Below are 26,201 nucleotides of genomic sequence, written 5' to 3'. Positions count from 1 at the left end.
TAAAGCTGTCCACAGGGGATGCATACCCTCTACTACTTGATCTGCTTTCTTGTTAAAGCATTGCATCATCTGCCAGTTGGCAGAGACTGGCACATGCATTCTTCTTACAAAGAAAAGTGATGGAGGAAAACAGTCCAACAAAGCCCCTTCCCTATATAGTCTGATTCAAAACATAGATCCAGTTAAAACTCTGCTTTAATTTTAATGAGAGTGACTAGACCTACTCAATATTTCATTGAAAACTAGCCCATAATCACTTGAGTCTTTAATTCCTTTTATTTGGACATCATCAGTCCATCCTTCTCCAACCTGCCACCCTCCAATTTTGCAGGATTTCAACTCGCATCGTCTCCCAACGTAACACAATATAGATGCTAGCCCAGCACACTGAGGAGGCCACAAGACACAGGAAAGCTGCTACAGTTAAGGAAAAAAACTGATGTTTATGTGGACAAGGAAGGGAATCTGGATCTTCCTCTCCTCCTCTCAATGCTATCTAATTCACCTTGAAGAACTGCACAGTCCAGCAAAGTAGAAAGGTGCAGCCCTGTACCAGGGGAAAACAACAACTGCCAGCTGTGCGTTCTGCTTATCACCTTCCAAAGGTTATGTACCTCATCTCTGCTATAATTGTGAGAGTCCATCTCCCTCCTCACTGAAATAGTGGCTCAAAAAGTGTTACACAAAACATTACTGAAATCTATATATTAAGTGTAACACATACTATGTCTGGCATTGTTGTGTTATCTGAGAAAGCAAATTGTATTATGCACTGCACAAATTTGCTGTCATCCAAGAACAGTTTCCAGTGGCTATTAATACAACTTAATATGCCAGGCAAGGTATTGCCTTGTGCAAGAAGCAGAAAGTCCTTCTGTTGCCCCCCCCGCAATGAAGTTATGTGGAGAGATCTTGAGATTAACTTAAATGCATCTGAGGAAGTAGTCTATGAAAGCTCATGCTGCCACCTTCTTTCAGTTAGTCTCAAAGGTGCTCCAAGATCTCTCTTCATACTGATTCTACAGACTAACATGACTATATCTTTCAATCCCCCCTCTATGAACTGTTAGAAGCTTTCATCTCCTTGGTATATTTGTTGTAAGTGACTTCTATCACAGAAAGAGGATCACAAACCTACTAGCATCAGCCCTCCAGATGTTGTCAGACATTGCCTCCCATCACTTTCAAACAACATAGCCATTGCTGGGAGTTGTAGTTTGACACCTTCTGCAAGGCTACACAATTCCTTCCCTCATTTTACACCAATGAAAATCAGTAAGATAAATGAAGAGGAAGCAAGATAAGTTGCCCAAGATAAACCTTTGGACAAAATAACCAATTACAAGTATCTTGCACCTGGAATAATGTGTAGTTGTTGGGGGGGGGGGGGGTTTACAGGCAGAAATCTAGATTTTTATTTTGAATTAAAAAAAAAAAACCCAAGTCTGAGCCAGGTTTCTCACCCCTTTATTAAGACAGGTTGCAATGGTTCAGAGAATTAAAAAGCATGGGAGAGAGAACCAACCATTGGTATTTATTTAGAAAAAAGTCAATGTTCTGTTCATTCATACAGAACAATTGTAAAACTAGGAAAACACATAAAAGCTCGTCATACAACAAAATTAAATTTTCACAGTTACTCATGCAAGCAGTTGAGAATCTCTTTATACAGTTTGCGATGGGAATGATTACAGAATAGGCTTCCATCATTTGGTTGAGTGAAAATGATACAGGAGAGTATCAATAACAAAAATAAATTAAAAACAATTTACAAGGATGCACTGAATAATTTAGCAACTATGTGTTAAACTTGTTAAAACATACATTTTTACACCATGTTCATTGTCAGAGTGGTAAACAGAGGTGAGACAATAAGTTCACTGCATCAGAATAAGGCAATTTACCTAAAATGGCTGTTAAATTAAATATGCACACAATGGTTGTAGAGTATGAGTTTGCCATGGATTCAAGAAGTACTTTCCAAGTCAAGTACAATTTGGTCTTTTAGAAGATTAAAAACCACATTCAGTTAAAATGTCAATTCTATCATTAACAGAGAGGAAATGTTAACAAAGTATTTCCCTATTTTCTATCAATTGCAGATATTAAAGTATACTGTATATTGGATCTTCTCCATCTACAAAATCTTACTTTTAAAAAAGTCCTTTTGTAATGATTGAACCTCAAGCTAATAATCTGCAGGATGGAAATATTGCTTAAAATGCAGTAAAGATTCAATGCTAATTGGAAGTTATATATTTATTCTGATTTCAGAAGAATGCAATCCACATTCATCAGGCAGTATTGGTAAGGTTTATCCTAAATATATTAGACATTTTAAGAAAAAACTATAGTCACAAGACAAATAAAAGTGAACATAGCAAAAGATGCAGTCAGCACAGGTCTAGATTGCTAAATTCTGGTATCAATCAACACACAAATCTAGGAATAACTCTTTTATTTGAAACGCTGCAAAGTAATGTATTTCATAACATATATATTAGTTGCAGTCTGTTTTATAAAAACAATTTCATGGTAAACCTGGCTATGATGGATTGTTGTCTAGATATAACAGTTTGAGATAAGTCTATGAGGCAGAAGTACAACTTGATAAAGTGCTTATCTGAGAAGCACTATCAGACATTAAGCTATGGTTGCTTTGTAATTTCTGTACTTTTCACTGCTTAGCTTATACTGAGCAGGATCCAAGGTTGGATTTCTGCTGGTGCAACAGCTAAACTGCCTGGGAGGTGATCTCCCGTTCCCATTTAAACCACCATACATGCACACTTTAATTGCTCCGGCCAGCTGGGAAACCCTTGGAAGCTGGTTTTGGGTAGCTCTAAAGCTATAGGGGGTCAAAGAAGTGAATAGAAGATATCACCCATTGGTGTTGCAGCACCAACATGACACTGGATTTAGGCCTAAGAAATAACACCAACATAATAGTCTGTTTACAACATGGACATATATTATATCCGGTTCAAACCATTCCTTTACAACATGGTGTCCATAGCTGTAGGACTAGTGGGATTGTAGTTTACCACATCTGGATGACACTTGACAAGGGAAGGTTGGTTTAGTATCACCCAAATCAACCAATTTTAGGCTTTCAATCTCTCCTTTCCTTCACCACAGCTACAAGACCAGAACCATCCACACCATGTTTTAAACTAAGCACTTTACCCTCATATTCAAACATTAGGGGTTGGGGGCAATCTGGCTAGTTCAAAACATAATTTATTATAATGACCCAAAAATGAGTTATTTGATTTGATCATCTGCCCTTCTATCAAAGCAAGGTAAGGACAGTCCAAAGGGAGAGAATTTCTAAAATTTAATCAGTCTACTTTATTCAACATAGTGAGCTGTAACAGGATTAAACTAAATTGCTGACATAACCTTCCCATGGCATGAACACACAAAGCCATGGTTCTCAGTATTATGTTTTGTGGCATTTGTCTATGGTTTATTCCCACATCACTGTTCCCTAAACACAGTGTATGTAGCTTGTGACTTCTTAACTTTTAAGACTGGTGGTTGACATCAGTTTGGCAAATCTTGTGACAGGTGGTGAGCTGCATGTATGTCAGATTCTTATGATTACTCACAATTTACCAAGATACATGCTTTCTGACCACCTACCATCTCTCTCTCTTTCTCTCACACAGACCCAGAATAATGTTTACAGGCATTCTGTTTTCTTTTACTGTGCAATTCATTTATTTAAACCATTTAGAATATAAACAACACTGGTTGAAAGTAGGAAACCTCCACTACCGTTTATTCCAGGGTGTTGAGAAAATTTAAGGGGATATCACTTATGAATTAAGGCAGCTTGTTTGTCTTTCCACCCCAAAACAGAAAGCTTGCATTTTGCATGCTTCTGTCTGCAGGCTTTACATTTAAAGTACAAAAGGCTGAAAAGAAATTGACACCAATAATTAAAATATCAACTATCACAGGTATTTCAGTGGACACAAATGTGATCCTCAGTTTTTTTTACCTCCAAACTCTACAGCTAAAACTCAGTTAAGATTAAGGATTATTTTTACAATGAAATGGGGCACTAGTCTTTTCATGGTGCACTGTCATTCAATTCACAACCCCTGGATCCTCTACTTTCAAAAATAAAATAAAATACACCAGTCTGTACAAAGTTCTTTCATTTCAGCTCAGCAGCAAAAAATGCTGGCTCTTGATCTAACATCTTGATCTATACAAACTCATCTTCTTAAACGAACACACATTTATTTCAGAGTCTTAATGATAAAATGCACTCTTTACAAAGCAACAAAGTATGAATATTTAAGAAATGAAATAAGTCAAATTTGTCAATCCTTAACAGAAACATGCTGTCAGTCATTGGCATCCCTAGCATTGGTGTCACCCAGTGTGGGTGCCTGGAAGGGATTGCGCCTTGGCCCCTTCCCCTTGTCTCACTTGCCTGCCCCCCTCAACCTTATGCCCAGATGCTCTCAGTACAAGTGCTTGAAAAATATTCAGAGACTTACTTTAAGAACTGTTTCACATATTAAGTAGAAGCTGGCACCTATTAAAATTTCACAAGCAGCTTCTTATATCTCGTAATGATCAAAATGGTTATACTCTTCACTCCATGAAAGCATTCTATGGGAAGACACCACTGGAAATTTGCATCTATTTCATGTCAGATAGAGTTGAACGTTCTAACCTTTTAATCGGTATTATTCTACTGCAATGTATGAGGTCCACCCCAAAATAAATTCCTGAAAGATTTAAATACACTGGTTCAAATGGGCAATTGGATTTTATATATCAAGTAATTTAGTCAAAATAAAGATTTTAACTTTAGCAAATGTTGAGAGTATAACAGAGTTGCCCAAGTTTCTTACACACCAACAGATAAGGAATGCTGTGCACAGAATTTCCAATAGATAGAAGACAAAACTGTCTTGTCCTGGTAAAGATTTAAGCCAGAGGAGGGAAACTATGGGCCTCATGTTGTTGGACCCTAGTTTCCATCAGCCTCCCTGAAAACCATCCATTATCAGCAATTATAGAAGATGTAGTCCAACATAATCTGGAGGGCAACAGGTCTCTCACTCAATATTTAAGCAGCCTTACTCCACTTGATCACTGACATTTAGTAAGGTCACATGTAGTCAACCTGATTGGCACCAAGATACTGCAATGTACTAATGGAATCACAACATGTAATAGTCATTTCAAAGCAGAGCACAAATGACAAGCAATGAGAAAAGTGATCTAGTCCTTATACTAACTTTTTTTCATGGAATGATGTTAGAAAAATGTATGCGGCAATATACTAAGGATCAGAGCTGGGGGAGGGGGCACAATGTAAGGTCCATTAATTGGTTAGATATAAGTCTAGGGAAGAAAGAGGCTACAGTTAAAAGATTGTATCAAAACAATCTTTAATGGAATGGGTAAACTGAGAACAGGTACACATCCCAATAACATACAGTGAAAATGTATGTTAAGAGATCAGTTTTATTTCTATGACTTGTTAACAACACAGAACTCTCTTATTTATTTATTTATTTATTTATTTATTTATTTATTTATTTATTTATTTATTGGGCGGGGGGTAAGAATTATATGTACGTTGCATCCAGGAGTACATGTATTCTAACAAAAATTACTCAAGACTAGGTGGCTGACAGTTATGAGAAAAATAAAAGGATAATAAATTCTTACTACCTAATGGTCCACTCAGTCCATTTTTAGCTAATCTGCAGGTGCCACAGACAGATTTGGCACTGTTCAATAGTCACAGGCTGTCATTATCAGTAGCCAGGAATACTCTTAATATCAAACTCTGGCTGAAACTCCAAGATGGAGACTTTAAGGCACTCATGTGACCATTGGATTGAAGAGTCACTACATTCAGAAGCTATATTCCTGTCCTTAAGGGGGAGAATCCCTCTTCTTACTCAGCCAGTTTTCCCTTTCCCAACTAAACTGACAGCAGCCCTATGTATCTACCTACTTTTGGGGGCGGAGGGACAACCAAGCAAACTGTTCTATTTGTGCTAAATGAGGCCACTAGCGACTTGACCCTTACATGAAATCCAACAGAATTTTATATTTGTACAGCATGAGGGCAAAATACAGAAAAAAATACATATCTTAATTATAACAAGGCAGAACCATTTTCTTGTACCGTTACAAAATTATGCAGTATGAAAATTACTGATACATTTATTTATGCGGTTTATTCCAAATCTGTAATTTTACTATTTAAGCCTGTTGCAATGGAGGGAGTGGGCTCATATATTTCAATAGCAAAATCATAATTGTTATGAAGATGCTTGATTAGATACTAAAGTGGCAACTAAAGAGTTGAGCTGTCATTTTTGTCACCTGCTTCTGACTAGTATCCACAACACTGCATTTTGGCTACATTTTCATATAGCCCAATTGCAACTGATAGTGTATGAACTGAAGCACTTCAACTGTGTTTTAAGACACAAGGCTGTAAGCTTTGTAAAGGCAAAATATTAATTTTATACAATTATCAATTAATGGTTATACTTTAAAACAGCAGAATCAAAATTGACCAAGTACAGACTCTGGACTAAGACTTGTCTTTTCAGAACACTGCCTCAACAAGGGATCAAGAGAATATATAAAAAAACAACTGGCTTCTGTCCTGTGTTGTAAAGAGATCATAAATTTCTCAATCTTAGAAATGAAGAACAGTGGCACAAGCAGTATCAACACTATTTCTGAGCTAAAAAGGAATTACTGCTAATAAACATCATAATGTACTTAGACTCATAGAATTCTATGGAACTGGATGTGGAGAAACATTACCTATACTAATATATATTGCTGTAGAATGTATCAGTGTGCCCAAATAATATCAAACTGATCAAGTAAACTAAGCGCTAGTTTGAGCTCTATGAGCTCTAGTCAGAGTGGTCAAATCCCCTATAGAAAACATCATTCATGGATTGGATAACTGCATATTCCTTCAGGATACAATGATACATCCTTGTGCATAGAAATATCCTGTTTTCTGAGATGATTTTCTTTTTTCTTTTTAATCTGAAGTTTTATGATAAACTATGCTGCAGCAATCTACATTTACAATCATGTCTGAAATAGTAGACAGTCAAAATATAACAGCAGCCCCAATATGTGGAGTTTTATCTCAAGTCCACACTGTTCCACTATGTGCAATTGTTTCTCAGAGTACAACGGACATTGAACCTTATGACTCTGCAGTACAACCTCTAAAGCTGCCATAATGCTTGAAGCCCAAAATCTGCCAAAGTTCCATTTGATCAAATGTTGTGTGCTTTTAAATAAACTGACAAACTAATTTTACAAAAGGCACCTCCCATCAGATCTACTCATCCAACAAATGTAACTCCATTGTTATACTGATTTCACATCAGACACACTGGTGGCACTTTGCAAGGAGACATGGATGTTTTTCAGTAATGGATTTTAAAGAACAATCATCCTTTTAAAATCCTGAAAATTTTACTAAAAATCCTAAACAGAATCATCTTCTGCACAGTTGGTACCGATTAACCATTAAATGAACTAGGAATGTGCAGTTTTAACAAAGCCTGACTAATCACACAATTACTAGTTACACGAAAGTGTGTTCACAGTTGCTTAATTCACATTAAATCAGTTATACTGAGTTTTTGCTGATGTGTTAATTTATTTTATTTTATTTTTTGAAAACGTAATATTCAGAAATCTGAATTAACTATTCCAACACTTTGAAATCTCCTTGCCAGCATTTTTGCTGATCATATTATGCAAATAGTCTGTAACACTGATTGGGAGAGAGACAGCTACTCTATGGATAGCTCAGAAAATGATGGATGCCGCCCCGCGGACGTCCCAGAGGGAAAAAAGGTGCCCCCCTCCAAGAAAAGTCTGAAAAAGTGGAACAACAAATAAGCCATTTTGACCATGTGTAGTGTGATATTTGAGACTCCACCAAGCCAACCATATTTGAGGCTCCACTTACCAGTGTTATACAGCTTTAGAACTAATTCAAATTAAACAATCAAGGTGTTGGGGGGAAAAAAGAAAGAAGTCTCCTTGCCTCAGAAACTCTGCTGCATCAAGGAATTTTATTTTTAGTGGATGGCACTTGGATATGGCAATGTTCAATTTTAGAGTTGTTGAGAAATTACAGTCAAAATGGACATTGAGAACAAGGCTATTAGTCCTGCACACTAAGAGCCAGGCAATCAAGCAGCCATAAGGAAAATTAACAATGCGTTACTTGATCAGCATTGCAGCAGAGCTCTGAACAGCTAAGGCTAATCCACCAAGTCTGATTTTGAGAGCCATATTTTAGAGGCTGCAGTGCACAATGCACGTGTAGCATTTGTTATGAGCAGAGATGAGAAGCCTGGGACACCACAGACATTGCTGAACTCAGCTGCCATCATACCTGACCACTGACTACACTGGACAGGACTGATGGGAACTGAAGTCCAACGTTTGGAGGGCAACAGGTTTGACATCCGTGTTAAGAGAACACCACACAAGAAAACCACAAGGTGCTTTCTACAGAAACTCCCAGGTTTCACATTTGTGTCTCAATGAGACAGTTGACCATTCTTACAATTAAAGACATTTATAGGAAGATTGCGGCCCTTTTCCCCTTTGGTTCCAGTTGATATAAAAACAGTGTTGTAATAATGCCAGAAAGGTAAGGAATAGTTCAGTATTGCGATGCTTTGCGCTTCAGCTGAAATTTGGCAATCCGAGGAGGGCACCAACTGCACCAAAGTACCCCTGTATTTAAAAGAAGATTTTATATAATTTAAATTTCAGTAACCATTATAAAACAAGACACAAGTCTTTTTCATGTATATATGTGCCTTCAAGTCGCCTGTTGCCTTATGAACCACATTAATTTCATAGGGTTTTCTTAGGCAAAGAATACTCAAGAGGTGGTTCTGTCAGTTCCTTCCTCTGAAATAAAGCCTACAGGACCTGGTATTTGTTGGTGTCTCCCACCCAAGTACTAACCAGGGCTGACCCTACCTAGCTTCCAATATCAGACAGGATCTGGTGTCTTTATGGTATTTATACTGCCTTTTTCTGATAGGTTTGTGAAAATCAACAGGAAAAAACTATATAGCCATAATGTTGTTAATATATTGACCACTCTGTGGATAATCTATATTCTAAGCCAGATTTTGTATGAAACATTCAGAGTACTGATCTCACTGGTGTTGTTCCTTTTTTCTCTTCATGTGTTTTCTCACTATCTTATCATCTTTCAATTTGTCCTCCTGTATTTTCCCACTGCTTATCTCAGCCTTTTAGCCTCCACCAAAAAATCAAGTGGAGAGAAAAAAATTGAACTGATTTTTTGAGTATCATTGATTAATAGGTCTGAAGTAGTCTGCCTATGTTGGACTAGACAGTGGACATGGGGCTTCATGCACAATCTCTACTCCCCATTGCTGTTTTGGAGAATCAGTGGAAACCAAATGTGAGCATTTTATGAGCCATCTCTGTCTTAAAGATAACAATGCTTCTCCCTGCTGTGTTTGGTATTTTGTTGCTCTCATTAAGGCATTCACTCTTTCCCAAGCAATGGAAACAGGTTGGTTGCAGTGAATGGAAGGTAAGCACATTTAAGGACCTCTGACCCTAATGAAGAACTTTAACTTCTTGCTGACAACAATGGTGATTAGAAATGTTCCACTTTGGGTAGATTATGTCCATTATGTTTCTTAAGTCCATTAGGAACACAGGAAGTTTCCTGATATTGAATCCAACCATTGGTTCATGTAGCCTAATACTCCCAATTCTTGACTGGTACCTGGCTGCCAGTTTAGGGCAGGAGTTTTTCCTAACCTTACTTGGAAAATCTTAGTATTCTGTGGTGGTGTTTCACCCAAGTACTAACCAACCCTGCCCCTGTTTAGCTTCCAAAGCCAGACAAGACTCAGTGCATTTAGGGAATATGATAGAATCTAATTTAGACATAATGATACCCGAGAAGCTTAAATGGAAACTTTGGGGCAGAACCTACTTCAGAAACACATTTTATCTGAAAGATCACCTTCTCCATATATATATACAAGGCTACCTGAAATATGACATCGAGTCTCTGTTTCATGTCCCACCATCCCATGAAGCTAAAATGGTTTTCCTCTGCAGTGGCACCTGGAGCATGGATATCTCCCAAGAGAAGTTATGTTGGCTCCATCCCTTCTAAGGTCACGTAAAACTATATTACTCTGCATGACCTTTGGCTCTCAAAATTAGGTGTAGTTGCTTTGTCAATTTTAACTTGTGTGATTTTTAACTTTGTGGGAGGTTTAAACTATTTTTAAATAAATTGTCTGAGTCCATTTTTAAATAATTTTAATCTGTTTATAATTTTTTTTCTAAATTTGTTGTAGTTTACCTCAGGGACTCTGGCAAGCTGAGAGATAATAAATAAATTCATTACATAAATAAATAAATATTTTTCTCCCATTAACAAAAATCTAAGAACCGCTGCATTTACATGAAAAATAATTCCATTAATATTAGGGTTTTTTTACAATTTAAGGTTTAGGGTTTGTTTTTTATTATCCTCACATTTCAAGTACAAACAATCACTGCATACAGCTTTTCTTCTTCAAAAATAAAAAAGAAAGAAGTGTAAGAAATTTGAAAATGAAGAACTTAAAATTCTGGCATTTGTACTGATATTTCTACTTCATAGCTGTGGTCATACATACCTCATGTTCTAGGAACAAAGCCTTCAATTGGCCTTTGGACCAGTAATCCAGTGCGTATGCCAAAAGCTTCATTGACAACGTATTCACTCGTAAAAAGTTACCCACAAAGACGACTCGGTTTATTTTCTAAAGGAAAAAGGAAAAGTTTTCTTACTGTGATATAATAAAAAATGATACACTTTCCCTTACTGGAGTGGAAGAAAGAGGTTGGCAGCGCAACCTATGCATGTTTACTGAGAAGTAAGTGCCACCTTTGATTTCCCCTAAGACATGGGAAGCTTACACAATCCAGCCAGGGAGAGGGAGGCAACATTTCCCAGTTCTCAGTTGCTTCTCCCAATAGTCCAGCAACTCTGTAGCAGATTTGCAAGGAGTGCATGAGATTGTAATGGAAAGAGGAATTACCAAAACCTGCCCCTGCTTCTCCCCACCATTTTCCTACATAAGAGCATTCCATGAAAGTAAGTCTGCTCAGGAAGTGCTTTCCCTGGCAGCAGGAAAGGATGGATGCAAGCTGGAAATATGAATATGGTAAACAGCAGTGCCTCCCCACAAATTCATCTGATTTTATCTTAGTCACCATCCAAGTTTTCCTTCTTTCTTCAGCCTTCTGAAATTAGGCAAGTAGTAACCAGAATGAGTATCCTGCAGATGGATGCCTTGCCCAGAGATGTTCACCAGGAAAAAAAAATCTTTCTAGCACAAATGAAATGCCTTTGTAATTGTCTGGAACTTCCAGTATCTCATGTAGTTGGTCTTTAATCTGGCATCTCACTACCCATTTTTACTGATCTGTTTTGCTGTAACAGCATAACTTTACCAGTGGAAATGAGGTTAGGTGGAAATAGAAGACAAAGTCAGTTCACTTTACAAGCAAGCTCAAACAACCTAATGAATGCTCTGGTGTAAACAAGCATGCATTAAAATAAGAGCTGAATCCAATAGACCTATGTGCATATGAGGGTCTGCTGAAATGTTTTCAATGAACCCATTTCCCAAAAATGAGCATAATTTGGTCTCTATGGCTTGGAACAGTGTTGTTTTGTATTATAAACTGTCAACTTGCAGGACTGCAGCTCTAATTTCTGAATTTTTTCATTTGACAGAAACATGTCAACAAAATGTGTGCAGTTTTCAAATGCTGAACTATCATGAAGTTACTGTTCCTGCAGAAATCAAGTCCAAAGGAAATCACATATGATGCAAACATTGAGTGACAAATCCCATCATATTCCACTGCAACATTTTTATACTTGTTTTTATAAATGATTGATAATTGATACATTGTAGGAACCTGTGAGTTTGCGAAAATTTAATTATTGTAACACTGATTTAATCTGTTGTGCTCCCACCTCCATCCATGGGGAGAAGCGGGAAATATAAATAAAGATTTTATTGTTGTTGTTATTATTATTATCATCATCATCACTGTGAAGACATGGTATGCAAACTTTAAGTGTGGACGTTTTGAGAAAGAAGATGCAGCAAAATCTGTGAGGTCTTTAACGGTGTTAACTCCTGAAATTATTGAGCATGTTCATGACCTATTTTGGCAGATCAATAAATCTCAGCTAAAACAATTACTGAGGCACTAGAGATATCCCAGGAATGCAGCGGATTTACAATTCATGAGCAGTTGGCTATGCAGAAGTTGTCAGCCAAATGGGTGACAAAATGTTTGAATGCTGACCAGAAACAAAACCAAGTAGATATTTCCAAGCTCATTTTGCAGCATTTTGAGCAATCTAGTGATAACTTTTTACAACAGCTCATCATTGTTGATGAAACATGGGTACATCACAATGATCTGAAGACCAAACAACAGTCCTTGCAATGACAACATTCAGGTTCTCCACTGTCCAAGAAATTCAAGACTCAAAGATCAGCAGGAAAAGTCATAGCCAGACTTTTTAGGGTAAGGAAGGAATTTTGATGATTGACTATCTTCAGATGGATCAAACTAGTGCAGAATGCTATACTAACTTGTTGTGCTGATTGAAGGAGGCATTGAAGGAAAAATGATAAGGAAAGCTACAGAATGGTCTTCTCTCTTTGCAGGACAATGCAACTGCTCACAGGGCTGGCAAGACAATTGATGTTTTGCATGGACCATCCAACCTACTCACCAAATCTTGCTCTATGTGACTATTTCCTGTTTCCAAACCTTATAAAGTGTTTTAAAGGAAATAATTTTTCAAATGATTCAGATGTGATAGCAGCAGCAGAGCACTATTTCAGTGGCCAGACATCAGAAATTTTTTGGAAGTGTTAAAAGAAACTTGAGAATCAATGTGTCAAGGGCATCAAACTTTGGCGTGAATATGCAGACCAGCATCTAGGTTTTATGGAACTAGATCAATCCCTTCTTGGTCTTTTCAGCACCCCTTTATATATCACCAGACAAGGAGAATTACTACAGAATGAAATACTACAAATTCTTATTTGGGTCAAAGCAAAGTGCAATGAAACTGCTACTTACAAAGAAGTAGTACTCAGTGCCTTCATAGCCCTGTACAATGCTGCTTGATCCATAAGCAACAAGGCAGCACTGTAAAGAAGCTGAAGGCATTGAGAAATATGTTTCCTCTTCCTTTTGGCATAGAGGTTAGTCAGTTAACTGAAAGAAAGTCCTACATTTCCAAGTAGAAACATACACTCTAAAACAAATGCGATGTTTCAGAGAGCACAAAGAAGAAGTGTGTGCTCCCCATGCAAATACATAAATGCACTGCTGTACATTTGAGTTGAAAGATAAAAATAAGTTGCTAATTAATTTAAAATGTTTCTTTGCAAATGAAACTTTGGTCACCTTGGTGCATATCAGCCTACTTCCTCTTCAGCATACAATGAGAACTTTTTCAGCGTAAATGGGAGAAAGGACAGATCCTGAACAGTCAGCAAAAGTCAGTGAGAAAAAGAACCTCTTTGGTACTAAAGAACTAACAAGATATACTGTATAAGGAAGTCCTTGTAAATTTTATTCTAATCTAGATCATAACAGACACAGTGAAGAATCTAGATATCCCTCCCTATTAAGTTTACCTCATTTACAGCACACATGCGAGCTATAGATCCAATATTATTGGTGATAGTAACCAATGTCGCTCTAGCCAGGTCTTCTTTACTGACTGATTCTCGTTTTTCCTTGTAGATCATGTTCCCAAAACTGGAGAGAAGGAGAGAGGGAAACAGATATCTCAATGTTATGCAGTTTTGGATAAAAGTACAACATTTCCATGTTGTGGAGGCATCCTCTTGCTTATGCAGCCCCAGTCTGCTCTAAACTCCAGTTAAAAGCAGTAGTGGAGAATCCAGGCTTCTTAAAAAGACTATAATTAATTCATTGATTGTCCTGCTGAAATCAAGAGGAATTGATTTATTTAACACCCTGATTTCAATGGGCCTAGTCTACATGTGAGTAAATCTGGTTCCAATCTAATAGTAATGTGTTTGTTGTCTGCCGGGAATCTTTAATCTGAAAGTCCAGTAGCTAAACATACATGACAAATGACAAGGAAACAGAAGCAGCTACCCTTTGCAGCATTAGACTTTGAAGACAACCTCATCCGTATTGGAAGATGCCATGCAGGAAGCTGTTTTGATAATCTGAGGGTAGTAATTTACCATTTTGACTACTTACAGAATTTATTTTTAAAAAGAGTATGTGTAATTAAAATAGAGACTTGCAAGGGATCCAAAATAGCTCTGCCATCTTATTTCATCTATTATTATGATTCTGTCTTTTCACATTGGAGACTCAATGTGTACTAGTGAGGTTGGCATCTGTTTTGGAAGATCCAACACTACTGTCATGATCTCAGATGGACGTTATAAATTGGTTTCAGTGTGCGCTTGATAGTCAGGCTTCTTGGTAGACAAAGTTCTTCATGCTTATCTTTGAAACTATATATGTTTAAAAAAACTGTATAGTAAGACATGTTGATGTTAACTGATGGATTATTCTGGATGTAGCATACCCAAGAAATTTATGCTGTACATAAATGTGTAATATTTCAGAAATGGGTATGCCTTTGCATAGCAAAATGCAGAGGGTTTACCTGGTTACAGAGGGTAACCAGTGAAAAACACAGGTTTTAGCCATGATTTAGTGGCAGAAGGAAGGAGCAAAAGGGACAAGCAGGCTATATAACTTAAACGCTTTATATTTGAAACCTCTTATTGGCTACTGATTTCTACCCTCAATCTACAATTCGGAGATTTAAGCGTTCATGGCAGTATCACTATCTGGCTTGTTAACTGATCCTAACCAAAAACAGAGAAAAAAGGGGCAAGGGAGGGAACAGAACTTCACACAAGTGGCAATGCCTCAAGAATACTCTATAAATAAAGTTATTCAAAGACTGCATATCATCTAAAGTATAGGGAAAATAATTCAAAGCAAAACTACCCATCCCACTAACATATCTTCCCTGCAAAAGCCTGATTATTACAGTATTTACCACTTACCTATTTATAAATTAGTAGATTCCAAAATACTGAGAAAATACTATAAAATTCTTTATTACATATCAGATATTTCTATCAAGAGAAAAAAACCTCCTCTTAAAATGCAGTATTTTCAGCATATATATGATGATGCAACACATATACCGTATATACTCATCTATACGTCAAAAAACTTAAGCCCAAAAATGGGCTCCAAAATGCTAGGCAACATGGTAATACTGCTCTGTGAGCCTTGGGAAACCTCATGGGGAACAAATTGGAGGTGTGAGTTCCCCTTTTTGAAAGCCCTGAACCTAGGGAAAGTTGTGGGGATGGGAGGGAGGGACAGAGAAATCGGAGGTTTCGGTTCCCCTTTTTGGAAGCCCTGAACCTTGGGAAAGTTGTGGGGAAGGGAAGAGACAGAAATCAGAGGTTTGGGTCCCCCTTTTTGCAACCCCTGAACCTTGGTAAAGTTGTGGGGAAGGGAGGGAGGAGAGAGAAATCGGAGGTTATTTTGCATGCCGAAACGGTGACCCTTGGAAGAGGTCCAGAGAGGGAGAAGGAGGGAAGAAAGTGATCCCCCCCCCCCCGGGTCCTTTGTTATATGCCCCTGAGTTTGACCCTCAGCTTATCCATGGGTCATATCAAAATCCACGATTTTGGCCCCAAAACCTGCCCTCAACTTATACATGAGGTTGACATACACATGAGTATATATGGTATGTATACATGACAAAATGTTACTTGGCAATACCTACCTAGATGCCACTGCCCAACCTGGCAGGCCAAACCGTTCATAATCACCCCCATAAATATCCCGAACTAGCTTGTCAGCATGGGTGCTGTCCCCTTTGGATGCCATTTCCAGAGCTTCTTCAAAACTTTCACATCCTGTCAGCAAACTGCACAAACCAAGAAAGGTCCCACCACCTAGACTGGTGTGAGAAAAAGATGACTGAATTGTAAACGGTTTTCACAAAATTAAACAATATTAATGCAATTATGTAACTGTCCTATCTGTCTAGGGTTCAAAACACACTGCAGAAACAATCCAGTTTGAGACTGCTTTAACTTGCCCTGGCTCAGTGCTAGGGAATCCTGTGAACTGTAGTTTATTGTGGCACCAGAGCTCTCTGCTAGAGAAGGCTAATGTCTCACAAAACTACAATTTTGAAAATTCCCTAGCTAAAGCAGTCCCAAACTGGGTTATTTCTAAAAGTGTGTTTTGGACCTAAATCATGTAAAAGACCAAACAAATTCAACTAATAATCCAAAACAATGAAGTAAAGTAATTATGTTTCTAAATAGGGATTACCTAACACGATAGAAGAAACCACAGCTGTGTTTCCCTCCTTAATAGTTTTTTGTGGAAAGTACAAAGTAGTAGTAGGGAAATTGAGAAGGCTGTTTCCACTCCCGTGATTAAATTCCATGAATAAGGCAGGATTATGCTATTAAATTCCATCTGAAAGCATCTTATGTATACCGTCCTATAGTAGTTGTTCCTACTGAGACAGCCTGGAACATATTGTTTTACTTCCAGCTACAGCCCATATCTTAAAGGCTCTTGGTGGCCAGTACTACATTAACAGAAAAAAATATTAATAGGAAACAGCACAGCATCATTATGTATTGAATTTGGTCTTCAAATATCAATTTCAAGATAGCTACTTTAGTACTTTCACTTCACTTGTGTATGAAGATAGTTCTTCATCTTTTTGAGGCACTTCTCCTAACTCAAGTAGCTACAACAGTGTTTAAGGGTAGCACACAAATACCCTGCCAAAATGACCCATCATTAAATTATTATGTTTGTGAGTAAAGCACAGCTACTAACAACAGTACAGACCACAGAAAGCAAAAGAATAATCCCCTTCCTTTTAATCTTTCCATGTTTTACCTTGCACTCTGAATAATGAAATAATTTTGAAATCTTCTTTGTTAGATTTTGTTTTATCACATGAATTTTCTGGTAGATTGTAAAAAAAATAATCAGCAAAAGTAAACTCAGGCTTGTTGAGTCACAATTACTTTTAAAAAAGAAAAAGAAACAGGTGCACTACAGAAAAATGGTTCCTGATGACCATTTCTGCACAGGAGGCACTCGAAACAGCCACCAAGAACACATCAAATCAGCATTTCAATTAATATCTTAACTTGGCAGACACTGTAATAATTACCTTGTTCCAGTTACTCTTTTATAGTTGTCTTTGGAATGGACAGCTAAAATACTGACCCCTGAACCAATGTTTACAACCAGCAGTGGGTACGGATCATCTAAATTAAAAGGCATCTTTTGGCATCTTTCAGGTTCTGATGCATTTTCAAAATAGTAGCACTCAGCCTGGCCGTTAAAACTGACAGAATCTATATACAATAAGCCTTTGACAAGGCAGTCAAGTTCATCCAGTTTGTGCAGCTGGAGGTCTCCAATCTGTGAAAACACAAAAGGGGCAGGGGGGCATTTTATATGTTAGTACAACAGATCTCATGAGCAAAACTTGGCAGATACTGAACAAATTTAGCATGTAACTTGAGGTATAAAAGACAACCCTCCATTCAAACTGGCTTTAATTTGATTTTCAAAAATTATGACTCCTCCCCAGAACAATATATTATCAATAATGACTGTGAAGTGAAAATCTCTCATAAAGCAATCTAAAAGGTGACAACAACTATACAGGGAGCGAAATAAAAAGTTTCGAGTCTTTTACATTAGGTTTATTTATACATTTTTTAAAAAAGCAACCAAGAGCACAGCCAGTTTGTGGTGCAGATGTTTGTGGTAACAAACATCTACACATAAAAGTTCTCAAATTTCAGTGGCATTTCTAACCCACCAACCTTCATTATAGGAAGAGTAGCTACATACCATCCAAAATGGCCACAGTCTTATTACTGCCAAGATTTTTAGACTTATTGTGCTACATATTATACTGGCTTTTTAAAAATGAAGCCAGAGGACAAAGACCTAAATCCAATTGTTAGTCCCAACTAAACAAGACCCGCTGAATCAATGGGATTTACATAAATGCTCAATTACTCACTGCCCAATTTTAATTTGGACTAAGTAACTAAGTAGATAACAACAATGAAACATACAATCCTGCACTGAAAACTGTCTAGTAGTTGTTAACTGCTGTCCAATCAATTTCAATTTATGATGGATATTGGGAACTGTAGTTTGTTGAAGCACCAGAGCTCTCTGGCAGAAGCTGCATCCACAATGCAAACATAACCCAGGCTGGCATCACTTAACTGTCATGACTTAGTGCTATGGAATTCTGGGAACTGTAATTTTCTGAGACATTTAGCCTTCAGTTAGAGAGCTCTGAGGCCACAACAAACTACAACTCCCAGTATTCCACAGCATTGAGCCACGGCAGTTAAAGTGGTGTCAAACTGGATTATTTCTGCAGTGCGGATGGAGCCTTATAAGAATAAATGTCTCACAAAACTACAATTCTGCAGTGCAGATGCAGCCATTGACAGCCTTGGTCAGGTCTTGAAAACTCAGGATTAGGGCTTCCTAGATGAAGTCAATCCACCTGCATTGCAGTCTTCTTTTTTCCTACTCCCTTCAGCTTTACTAACATTAATTGTACAGAACCACAACTTTCTGGTAGGACCATAAAGAGCCAACAGAAGGAGTTTTGGTAGTCTGTTACAGCAAAAGACTTGAAGAGTCTGGAAACTTAAAGACTAACATATAGATTAAAGACCAATAGGAACAACTATATATATTAGAGGACAGTACCAGACTTTTAAATGAATTTTGTGACATATAAGAAATACCCAGATGACATGTTGCAGTTGGAAGGAGCTACAGCAATGCTTAGGGAGTTCAAAAACAATGTAAATAGTACTATCTGGTTTGAGATGAAATATGACAAACAGAAAATTCATTTTCTAGACATGGAAGTTAAGAAGAAGGGCCATTTAATCTGTACTCAGATCAGATATAAAAAGAAATCTAACCCACTAACAAATACTGAGACTGTGTTGGAACTGGAAGCTTTGTACCTTTGTTGAGAAGAAATTATAACAAAAGCTTAAACCATATGATAATAAAAGACAGGAAGAGAAGGACTGTTTTCAATAACGGAACAGAATGAAGGCTTAGAGCAGTTACATTTGGGCTGCATCATACTGCTGAAATAATCCAGTTTGACACCACTTTAATTGCCATGGCCAAACGCTACGGAATCCCCACATTCTGTAGCACTGAGCCATGGCAGTTAAACTGTGTCAAACCAGATTATTTTGACATGCCGATGCAGCCTTAGTCTCCAAGTCCCAGAATCCCTCAACCAGGCAGGCCATGGAAGTTGTAATCCAAAACAGTAACTTCTCCAAGCTCTGGGCTAGACTCAGAAAAGGCCAAGCAGCTGCATGAGCATTGCTCCCTGCTTAAGAGTCATGGCAACACAGGCAATGATTTTTTTGGGAAGAGACAAGGCTCCAGAGCTACTGTAACCCTCATCTGTGACAGCAGGAATGATCATACAGAGTCACTGTTTTACTACCACAGATAGTAACATACTGTACAAACTACTGTGTTATAGAAGATGCATCGCAACTACCTACTGTGCGAAAATCTTCTTCAAACTTATAGGCACCACCGCCAGTGGCACACAGCACCGTATGCAGTGTTGAGAAGTTTTTACTTCTTCCCATCTGAATAAAAGTAGGCAAATCATGGGTTGGGAATCGGATAAAGTGCAAATTTCCCTTTCGGCCAAAGAGTATCAAGTCCTTGAGCTCGAGATGAACATCTCGAATGCCAGTGGACCCATATGCTACGTTGGATGTCAGGTATTTGCGAATACTCTTCAGGCTTTCAACTTCTTCCTGCTCTTCTTCTGCAGTAATATCAATAGGTTCAAAATATGCAAGCTTCACTAGGGTTCCCCCAATGTCCATGCCAAACCAGGGAAAAGCTGTGGAGAAAGAAAATTAGTGTTAGAAGTACCATTTGCATATGAAAATAAAAAGATTAATAAAAACTGCTTAACATTAAATATTTTATAAGAAATGTGGATAAGCCCATGGTTACACATCCCCATTCGTATGCATCGTGGGGAATTTGCTCACAACTTTACTGAAGGTGAACGAAAGCAACCACACATTAAGAATTCCTTTTAAAGACTGACAGCCATGGCAACAAGGTTCCTTAAAACTGGAAAAAGACAAATAAACTTCTAAGAAATGCAGCAGATATCAGTTAAATTCTTGGTTGTTCTGTCAGTGAAGATATTAGCATTCACCTGAAAAGCTCTTAAGTGGAAGTTATAGAAGCTGAGTTTTTTGCCGATATCATACCACTGACATAAAAGAGAAGACTGTTTTGAAAGAAATAGCAACTCTCTGTTACTCTTTCCTCTCCTCCAATTTCAGTCTTGTGGTGTACACTGATGGGTCCTCTGAGGCATGTCAGATTAAGAGTACAACTAATTAGGCTGATGGACAATGGAACTGCAGCCTAACATGGCTTGGAAGGCCATTTTCCCCCCTTCCTGCTGCAAATGACTGCTTTTTCTAGGGCAATTTATACATTGCTGCATGTTTTGCAATTATAAAGTTGTAACCTCTGCTCCTACTGAATACTAAGATATAATCCTCTTGTTTATGGCTCTTCAGAATTAATCAACATCCAGTAAACTTTGATCCTTGCTGGTTTCTGCCAACATGACAGAAATAGCTTATAGCCTTAAAGATGAACACATGTATTGACTTGAAGTTGGGTATTAATTCTACATGACAGAAAAAGCTTAATGTCTGTTTGTAAAAGTTAGCCAGTAGTGCTAGAGCTAGGTTCATTTCACAATATTTTGTAAACAGGACATCTCTTCAAACATGCCAAATCCTCTCTCGAAGGACTTTTTTGTTCCTGTGGAAACACAATTTGACTTAAGTAGTTTTCACACAAAAGTTTTAATCTACAGTCTTCTCTGTCCAACAATGTTTGGTTTAAATGTTAAAAAAAAAACATTAAGAAGGGAGTCTTGAATTTCTACATCCCCAGTTAGCAAGTAAGCCACAGACTGAATAGGCATACAACTCACCTGGCCACAAACTTCACCATTATGGTGAGAAATGCTGTATCTCTATTAAGGGGGCTAAACAGACAGGCAAAAAGAGGTGCTTTCAGGCTGACTTCAAGGTGTGGCGTTTAGATGACACATGCCTTGAAGCCAGCAGGAAAGTGCCCTCTAGGCGCCTTATGCAGAGAAAAGCTGTTTCAAAAAGAAGCCGCTTTTTTCCACTTCTTCCTGGCTTGAAGCCATATCATCAGCACTCCAGCTGCCTTGGGAGCCGGCGGTGCAGTTGGTGGGGTTTCAGTGTGGCTTCAGAAAAGGCAGCTTCAAGCCACTTTTTCCTGCCCATCTGTTTTGCCGCAAGATTACAGTAACTTCTAAACTGGCATACACATATTTTATGCAAATCTCTTTAAAGGTAATGCACAAATGTTGTCCTCCAGATGTTTTGGATGATACTAATCAATGGCCCAGTGAGGTGCTTGAAAGGGTTATTTCCACATGTTCATGCACACAGATATTACTTTGGAACAGCAGTTACACAAGTGTGGTAGAAAATCTTTCAGGCCCTGAAATGTTCTGATTGTTAAGTATTTCCCACCATTACAAACATTATTTCCACCATGGGGCTGTGTTCACAGGAATATGCTGTCAGTCTGTAAATCTCAGAAGTATCATTCACATAATGAGGCCGTTTATAAGTATATTTCTAGAGATAATGATAGTTCTCAAATTAAGTGCTAAGTGGTGATATGTCTTTGAGACAAGATAAACAGTGGGACCTTGTTATCTGCTGGGGTTTGGTTCCAGGATCCCCCGTGGATAACAAAATATGTGGCTACTCGTCCTATTAAATATAATTGCAGAGCAAAATAGTGTCCCTTATGTAAAATGGAAAATCAAGGTTTGCTATTTGGAATTTATACTTTTTTTTTAACATTTTGAAGCTATGGATGCTTGAATCCATGAACAAAAAATCTGTGGATAAGGAGGGCCAACTGTAAAACTAATCTAAATAGCTGCTACCAACGAGAATTTTATCACAGTTCCTATGTAACAGAGGCAACCACTTGACATTATTGACGGAGTATAATGCTAACAAACACTTATTAGGGAGTTAGACCAACTAGATTTAATAGGACACAGATAGGTTTGTGGTGTTTGATCATTTGAGCTTGATTTTTTATATACAGCTAATGCATCCTTTATGCAGAATTATTCTTGTAGGAATAAAACAAATGTATGAGTTCTTTTCCTAAAATGAAATGAAATGATCCATTTTTATTCTTATAAAAAATTGATGACACTAATTTGCTTTTGGGGGGCAAAACTCAAGAAAGCAAGCATGTTTTACTTATATACTTTACTAAAAGTAGCTTATATTCACATGTGAACAAGAATAATAGTACACATAGCTGTCTGTCAGTTGTTAGCAACTGTTTATGAGCACAATAGTTCCCAAAATGAACGGAAAAAATGAGTGACAACAGACTTCACTTTTATGGAGCACTATGAAGTCATACGTCAACAGTATAGACACACAAAGCCACCTGTCTTAATCCATTGATAATATATTCCAGACGTTTAAATGAAAAAGAATACCTGTACAAACAGCACCTTTTGCAAATTACTGCATAAAGGCTGCATTAGCAAGATGGGGAAAAAACAAACATACAACAGGATTTGTATGAGACAGCACTTGGAACTATTTATAGCATATTGTAGCATATTGCATATTGTTCCATTTAAATTTCAGAGCCCTATGAATATTCTCCTTCTAAGACCAAATGCCAAGAAGCAAATGTCAAATTTATGTGTTTTGCAAAGCTCACATTCATTTGTAACATTTTTTACAGTAGCTGATCTCCTGTATCTTACTATAAAACACCAGTAATCAATTCTATCTACATAAAATACAGGGTTTTTAAACACAGTTATCACACAACTACACTAGTTTTCTGATAATGTATCTGAAAGCAGCTGGACTTTCTTTAAAGAATGTATGCATGTGAGCACATATGCTTAAACGCCAGTAGAAAAAGTTTGTAAACTTGCTAATAGCTGAATAGCAATTTATGGTAGTCTTAGCTTCCACTGTGAAGTTGCTAAGTACAGTTTGTATTACTAGAATCCTCCGGAGGACAACATGAAGTCCATATTTGTTTTTATTATTCAAGTAGTTGTTTCCAACTTACACAATCACACTCTTTTGTAAATATAGTACCGTAATTATATCTAAAAGCCACTGGAGAGTTAATGAAACCACTCTGTGGCAATTCAACTTCATGGAGTTCTTTGAAGGAAAGCATGCATAGAAATATTTATTGATCGAATTTTTTTAGTTATTGCATGTGTGATTATTCCAGTGGGAATCCACATTGGACTGTAGCATCCCAGCATGTAAGCCCTACATATACACAGACGTATCAAAATAAATAATATGTTTATTATATGCATCAAACATGGCATCACACCCTAGTTTCACGTTTTTGAAACAGAAATAATTTCTGCACAAATCAAGTGTATAAAGTGGTGCTGACAGATTATGCACCGACCCTTATTGGAATCAAATCTTTCTTGAGAACTGTGTAAATCTCTCATTGCACTTGATCCTTGGTTTCTTACCCCTCAGATAAGACCAATAACCTGCATATATATTCAGTCCATTACGACCTTCCTCTGCTTATATGGAAAAGCAATCAAACAAGAGCTTTAAAAAAACCCAGGTTTTCTACTTTATAGTTTTTCTGGCTTTATAGTCAAGTGGAAATTGTCAAGCAATTGCTGAGTTTATCCAGATAAAACATTGGCAAGTATTATTTTGTAATGTCCTCCCTTTTCCTTGAATGTCCTCCATTTTGCAGTGCCTTGTTCTCTGAAACATTTGTGCTCCAGGCGTTTTGGACTTCAACTCCAAGGAACCCCAAGCCAGCTTTGCCAACTAGTCAGAAATGTTGGGCAGTGAAGTCCGAAACATCTGGAGGACCAAAGTTTGGGAGCCCACTAGGCTAGGATATCTGGCCACCTGGCTTTTGAATAACTGCAGACTGACACAGCCATGTCTTCTCATAAACAAATGTGAAGCAGATATGGCTGAAATAGAAATGCCAAGGAGGGGGAGGAGAAGCAAAGGCATCTGAGCCTGAAAAACGAAGAGATGAAAGGGAGGGTGGCTGGCAGAGGTCTCTTACAAGGTTTCTTGGCATCTTTGATCTTCATGTCTCCGCAGCTGGGAGTGGGCAGCCCTTCGCCTGAGCTTTTCTGCTCTGATGGTGTCCTGGAGGAGGAGGAAGAAGAGGAGGAGGAAGAGGTGGTGGTGCTACTACAGCTTCCTCAGAGGATGGGAGGCGTTGTGGGCCTCCCTGTTAGGGTCAACCCCGCTCTCTTTGGGGCTGGGGTCGCAGAAGGGGAGGGGAGGAAGAGATGGGGAAGATGGGGAGAAGCAGGAAGATGAGAAGGAAGAGAAGAAGAGCAGGAGGAGGAAGAAAAGAAGGAGAGGAAGATAAGGAGGAGGATGTGAGGAAGAGAAGAAGGAAGAGGCGGGAGAGGAAGAGACGGGCAAGAGGAAGAATTGGAGGAGGAAGAAGGAGAGGAACAGGAGGAAGAAGGGGAGGACAAGATGAAGAAGATCAGGAAAAGGAAGAGATGACGAAGAGGAAGAAGAGGAGAAGAATAGGAAGACGAGGGGGAAGAGAGAAGAGGAAGAGGAGGAGGAGAGCTGCCTCCGGGGCCCTTCTCCCAGCCTCTCCTGAGGATGCTCCTCTGCCGCCTCAGGGAGCCAACAGAAAGAAAAGGGAGCCGAGGCGGGGAAGGAAGGGAGGAAGGAAGGAGGAGGAGGAGGAGGAGACCCGGCGCCGAGCCGGCCCCACCCACACGCCGCACCGCCCGCCCTCCCGCCGGCTGCTGCTGCTGCTTCCTCCCTTCCTCCTCCTCCTCCTCCTCCTCCGGACGGGGCTCTGGAGGCCCACCTAGCCAGGACCAGCGCCGGGTGAGGTGGGGCTCGGCCTCGAAGAGCGGCCCAGCGCAGACTCCACCTCGGCCACGTCCTTCTCTCTCGACGACTGACTGCGAAATGCCGCCGCTGTTGCGTTTGCTCCCCACTCAGTAGTCAGGCAAGGGAAGATGGGAAGGGAGGGAGGGAGGAACCGGCGGCGGCGGCAGCAGCATTATCACTCGGAATCCTACAACTCCCAGCGTCCCTCGCGAGGTTCCTTCGGCTCCGCGGCCGTTGTGCGGTCCAAGAGCATGCCGGGAGGCTTAGTAGTTCAGAACGTTGAGGGCGCGAGCGAGAAGGACGCCATTTTCTTTTCTCTCTTCTAGGAGAGCGGCAGAGAGGATATTTTTTTTAATTTCCCCCCCAGCGCATGCGCACAAGCACGCTTCTGTTTCCCTCCCTCGCGCGCTCTGACGCGCCAACGGAAAAAGGCACGTCAATCACGCCAGAGAGAGGAGGCCAATGGCGAGCCAGCTTTGGCCAGCCCTCCCTCCTGCTCCTCCAGAGTGGCTCCTCAATGGGATTCCTGAGGCGGTGGCTGCGGCAGTAACGCACAAATAGCCGCTAGGGGGCGTTTAGTGGTGCATAGAGAAACATTGGGAATACTTGCCCAGGCCATAGGGGAACATTGGGAATACTTGCCCATAGGGAGACATTAGGGAATACTTGCCTCTTCTAGAACATGGCCACATAGCCCGAAAAACCCACAAAAAATATTCCCCATGTTTCCCTATGGGCAAATGTCCCCCAGGTTTCCCTATGGGCAAGTATTCTCCAGTGACTCAATGAATATATTGTTCCCTTACATCAGCTGTTGCATATTTTTGTCTACACTGGAACATCTGCATTCAGTCCAAGATTTTTATACAGATGTAGTCTTTCATCATTACAAAATCAGACATCACATCTAAACTTACATTCAAACTACAGTTCACTACTGTGTCAATAGCTTGCTCTCTAAAAATCTCACCTCTCTTAATTCATGGGATCACCATGGTG

The 26,201-nt window shown here is 38.9% G+C and overlaps 1 protein-coding gene across 2 annotated transcripts; it reads right to left on the bottom strand.

Annotated features, from left to right (window-relative positions):
• Positions 1-1,513: 1,513 nt before the first annotated feature.
• Positions 1,514-25,492, bottom strand: LOC149321180 (pantothenate kinase 3). Of its 2 annotated transcripts, XM_089517081.1 has the most exons (8): positions 25,177-25,492; positions 24,400-24,485; positions 19,758-20,110; positions 17,351-17,604; positions 15,929-16,105; positions 13,767-13,890; positions 10,725-10,850; positions 1,514-8,775 (listed from the first exon to the last, which is right to left on the bottom strand). In XM_089517081.1, exons 2-8 carry the CDS (start codon positions 24,425-24,427, stop codon positions 8,725-8,727), a joined length of 1,113 nt encoding a protein of 370 aa, XP_089373207.1. In that variant the 5' UTR covers positions 24,428-24,485; positions 25,177-25,492; the 3' UTR covers positions 1,514-8,724. The 2 variants fall into 2 exon arrangements, with proteins under 2 accessions (XP_089373207.1, XP_089373218.1); XM_089517092.1 differs by lacking the exon at positions 24,400-24,485 and having other exon boundaries at positions 25,177-25,491.
• Positions 25,493-26,201: the final 709 nt, after the last annotated feature.

Source organism: Sceloporus occidentalis, unplaced genomic scaffold (assembly GCF_023333645.1).
Source record: "Sceloporus occidentalis isolate IW3139 unplaced genomic scaffold, rSceOcc1.0.p SCAF_1, whole genome shotgun sequence".
NCBI classification, from domain to species: Eukaryota; Metazoa; Chordata; class Lepidosauria; order Squamata; family Phrynosomatidae; genus Sceloporus; species Sceloporus occidentalis.
This window is presented reverse-complemented; position numbering and strand designations above follow the sequence as displayed.

Excerpts from the sequence above, each read along its gene's own strand:
- LOC149321180 (XM_089517081.1), bottom strand. The coding sequence starts at position 24,427 with ATGAAGATCAAAGATGCCAAGAAACCTT. Across the intron at positions 17,605-19,757 it reads TTGAAGAAGATTTTCGCACA|ATTGGAGACCTCCAGCTGCA; the intron begins GTAGGTAGTTGC and ends GTGTTTTCACAG. Across the intron at positions 16,106-17,350 it reads AAAAGAGTAACTGGAACAAG|TCTAGGTGGTGGGACCTTTC; the intron begins GTAATTATTACA and ends TTCTCACACCAG.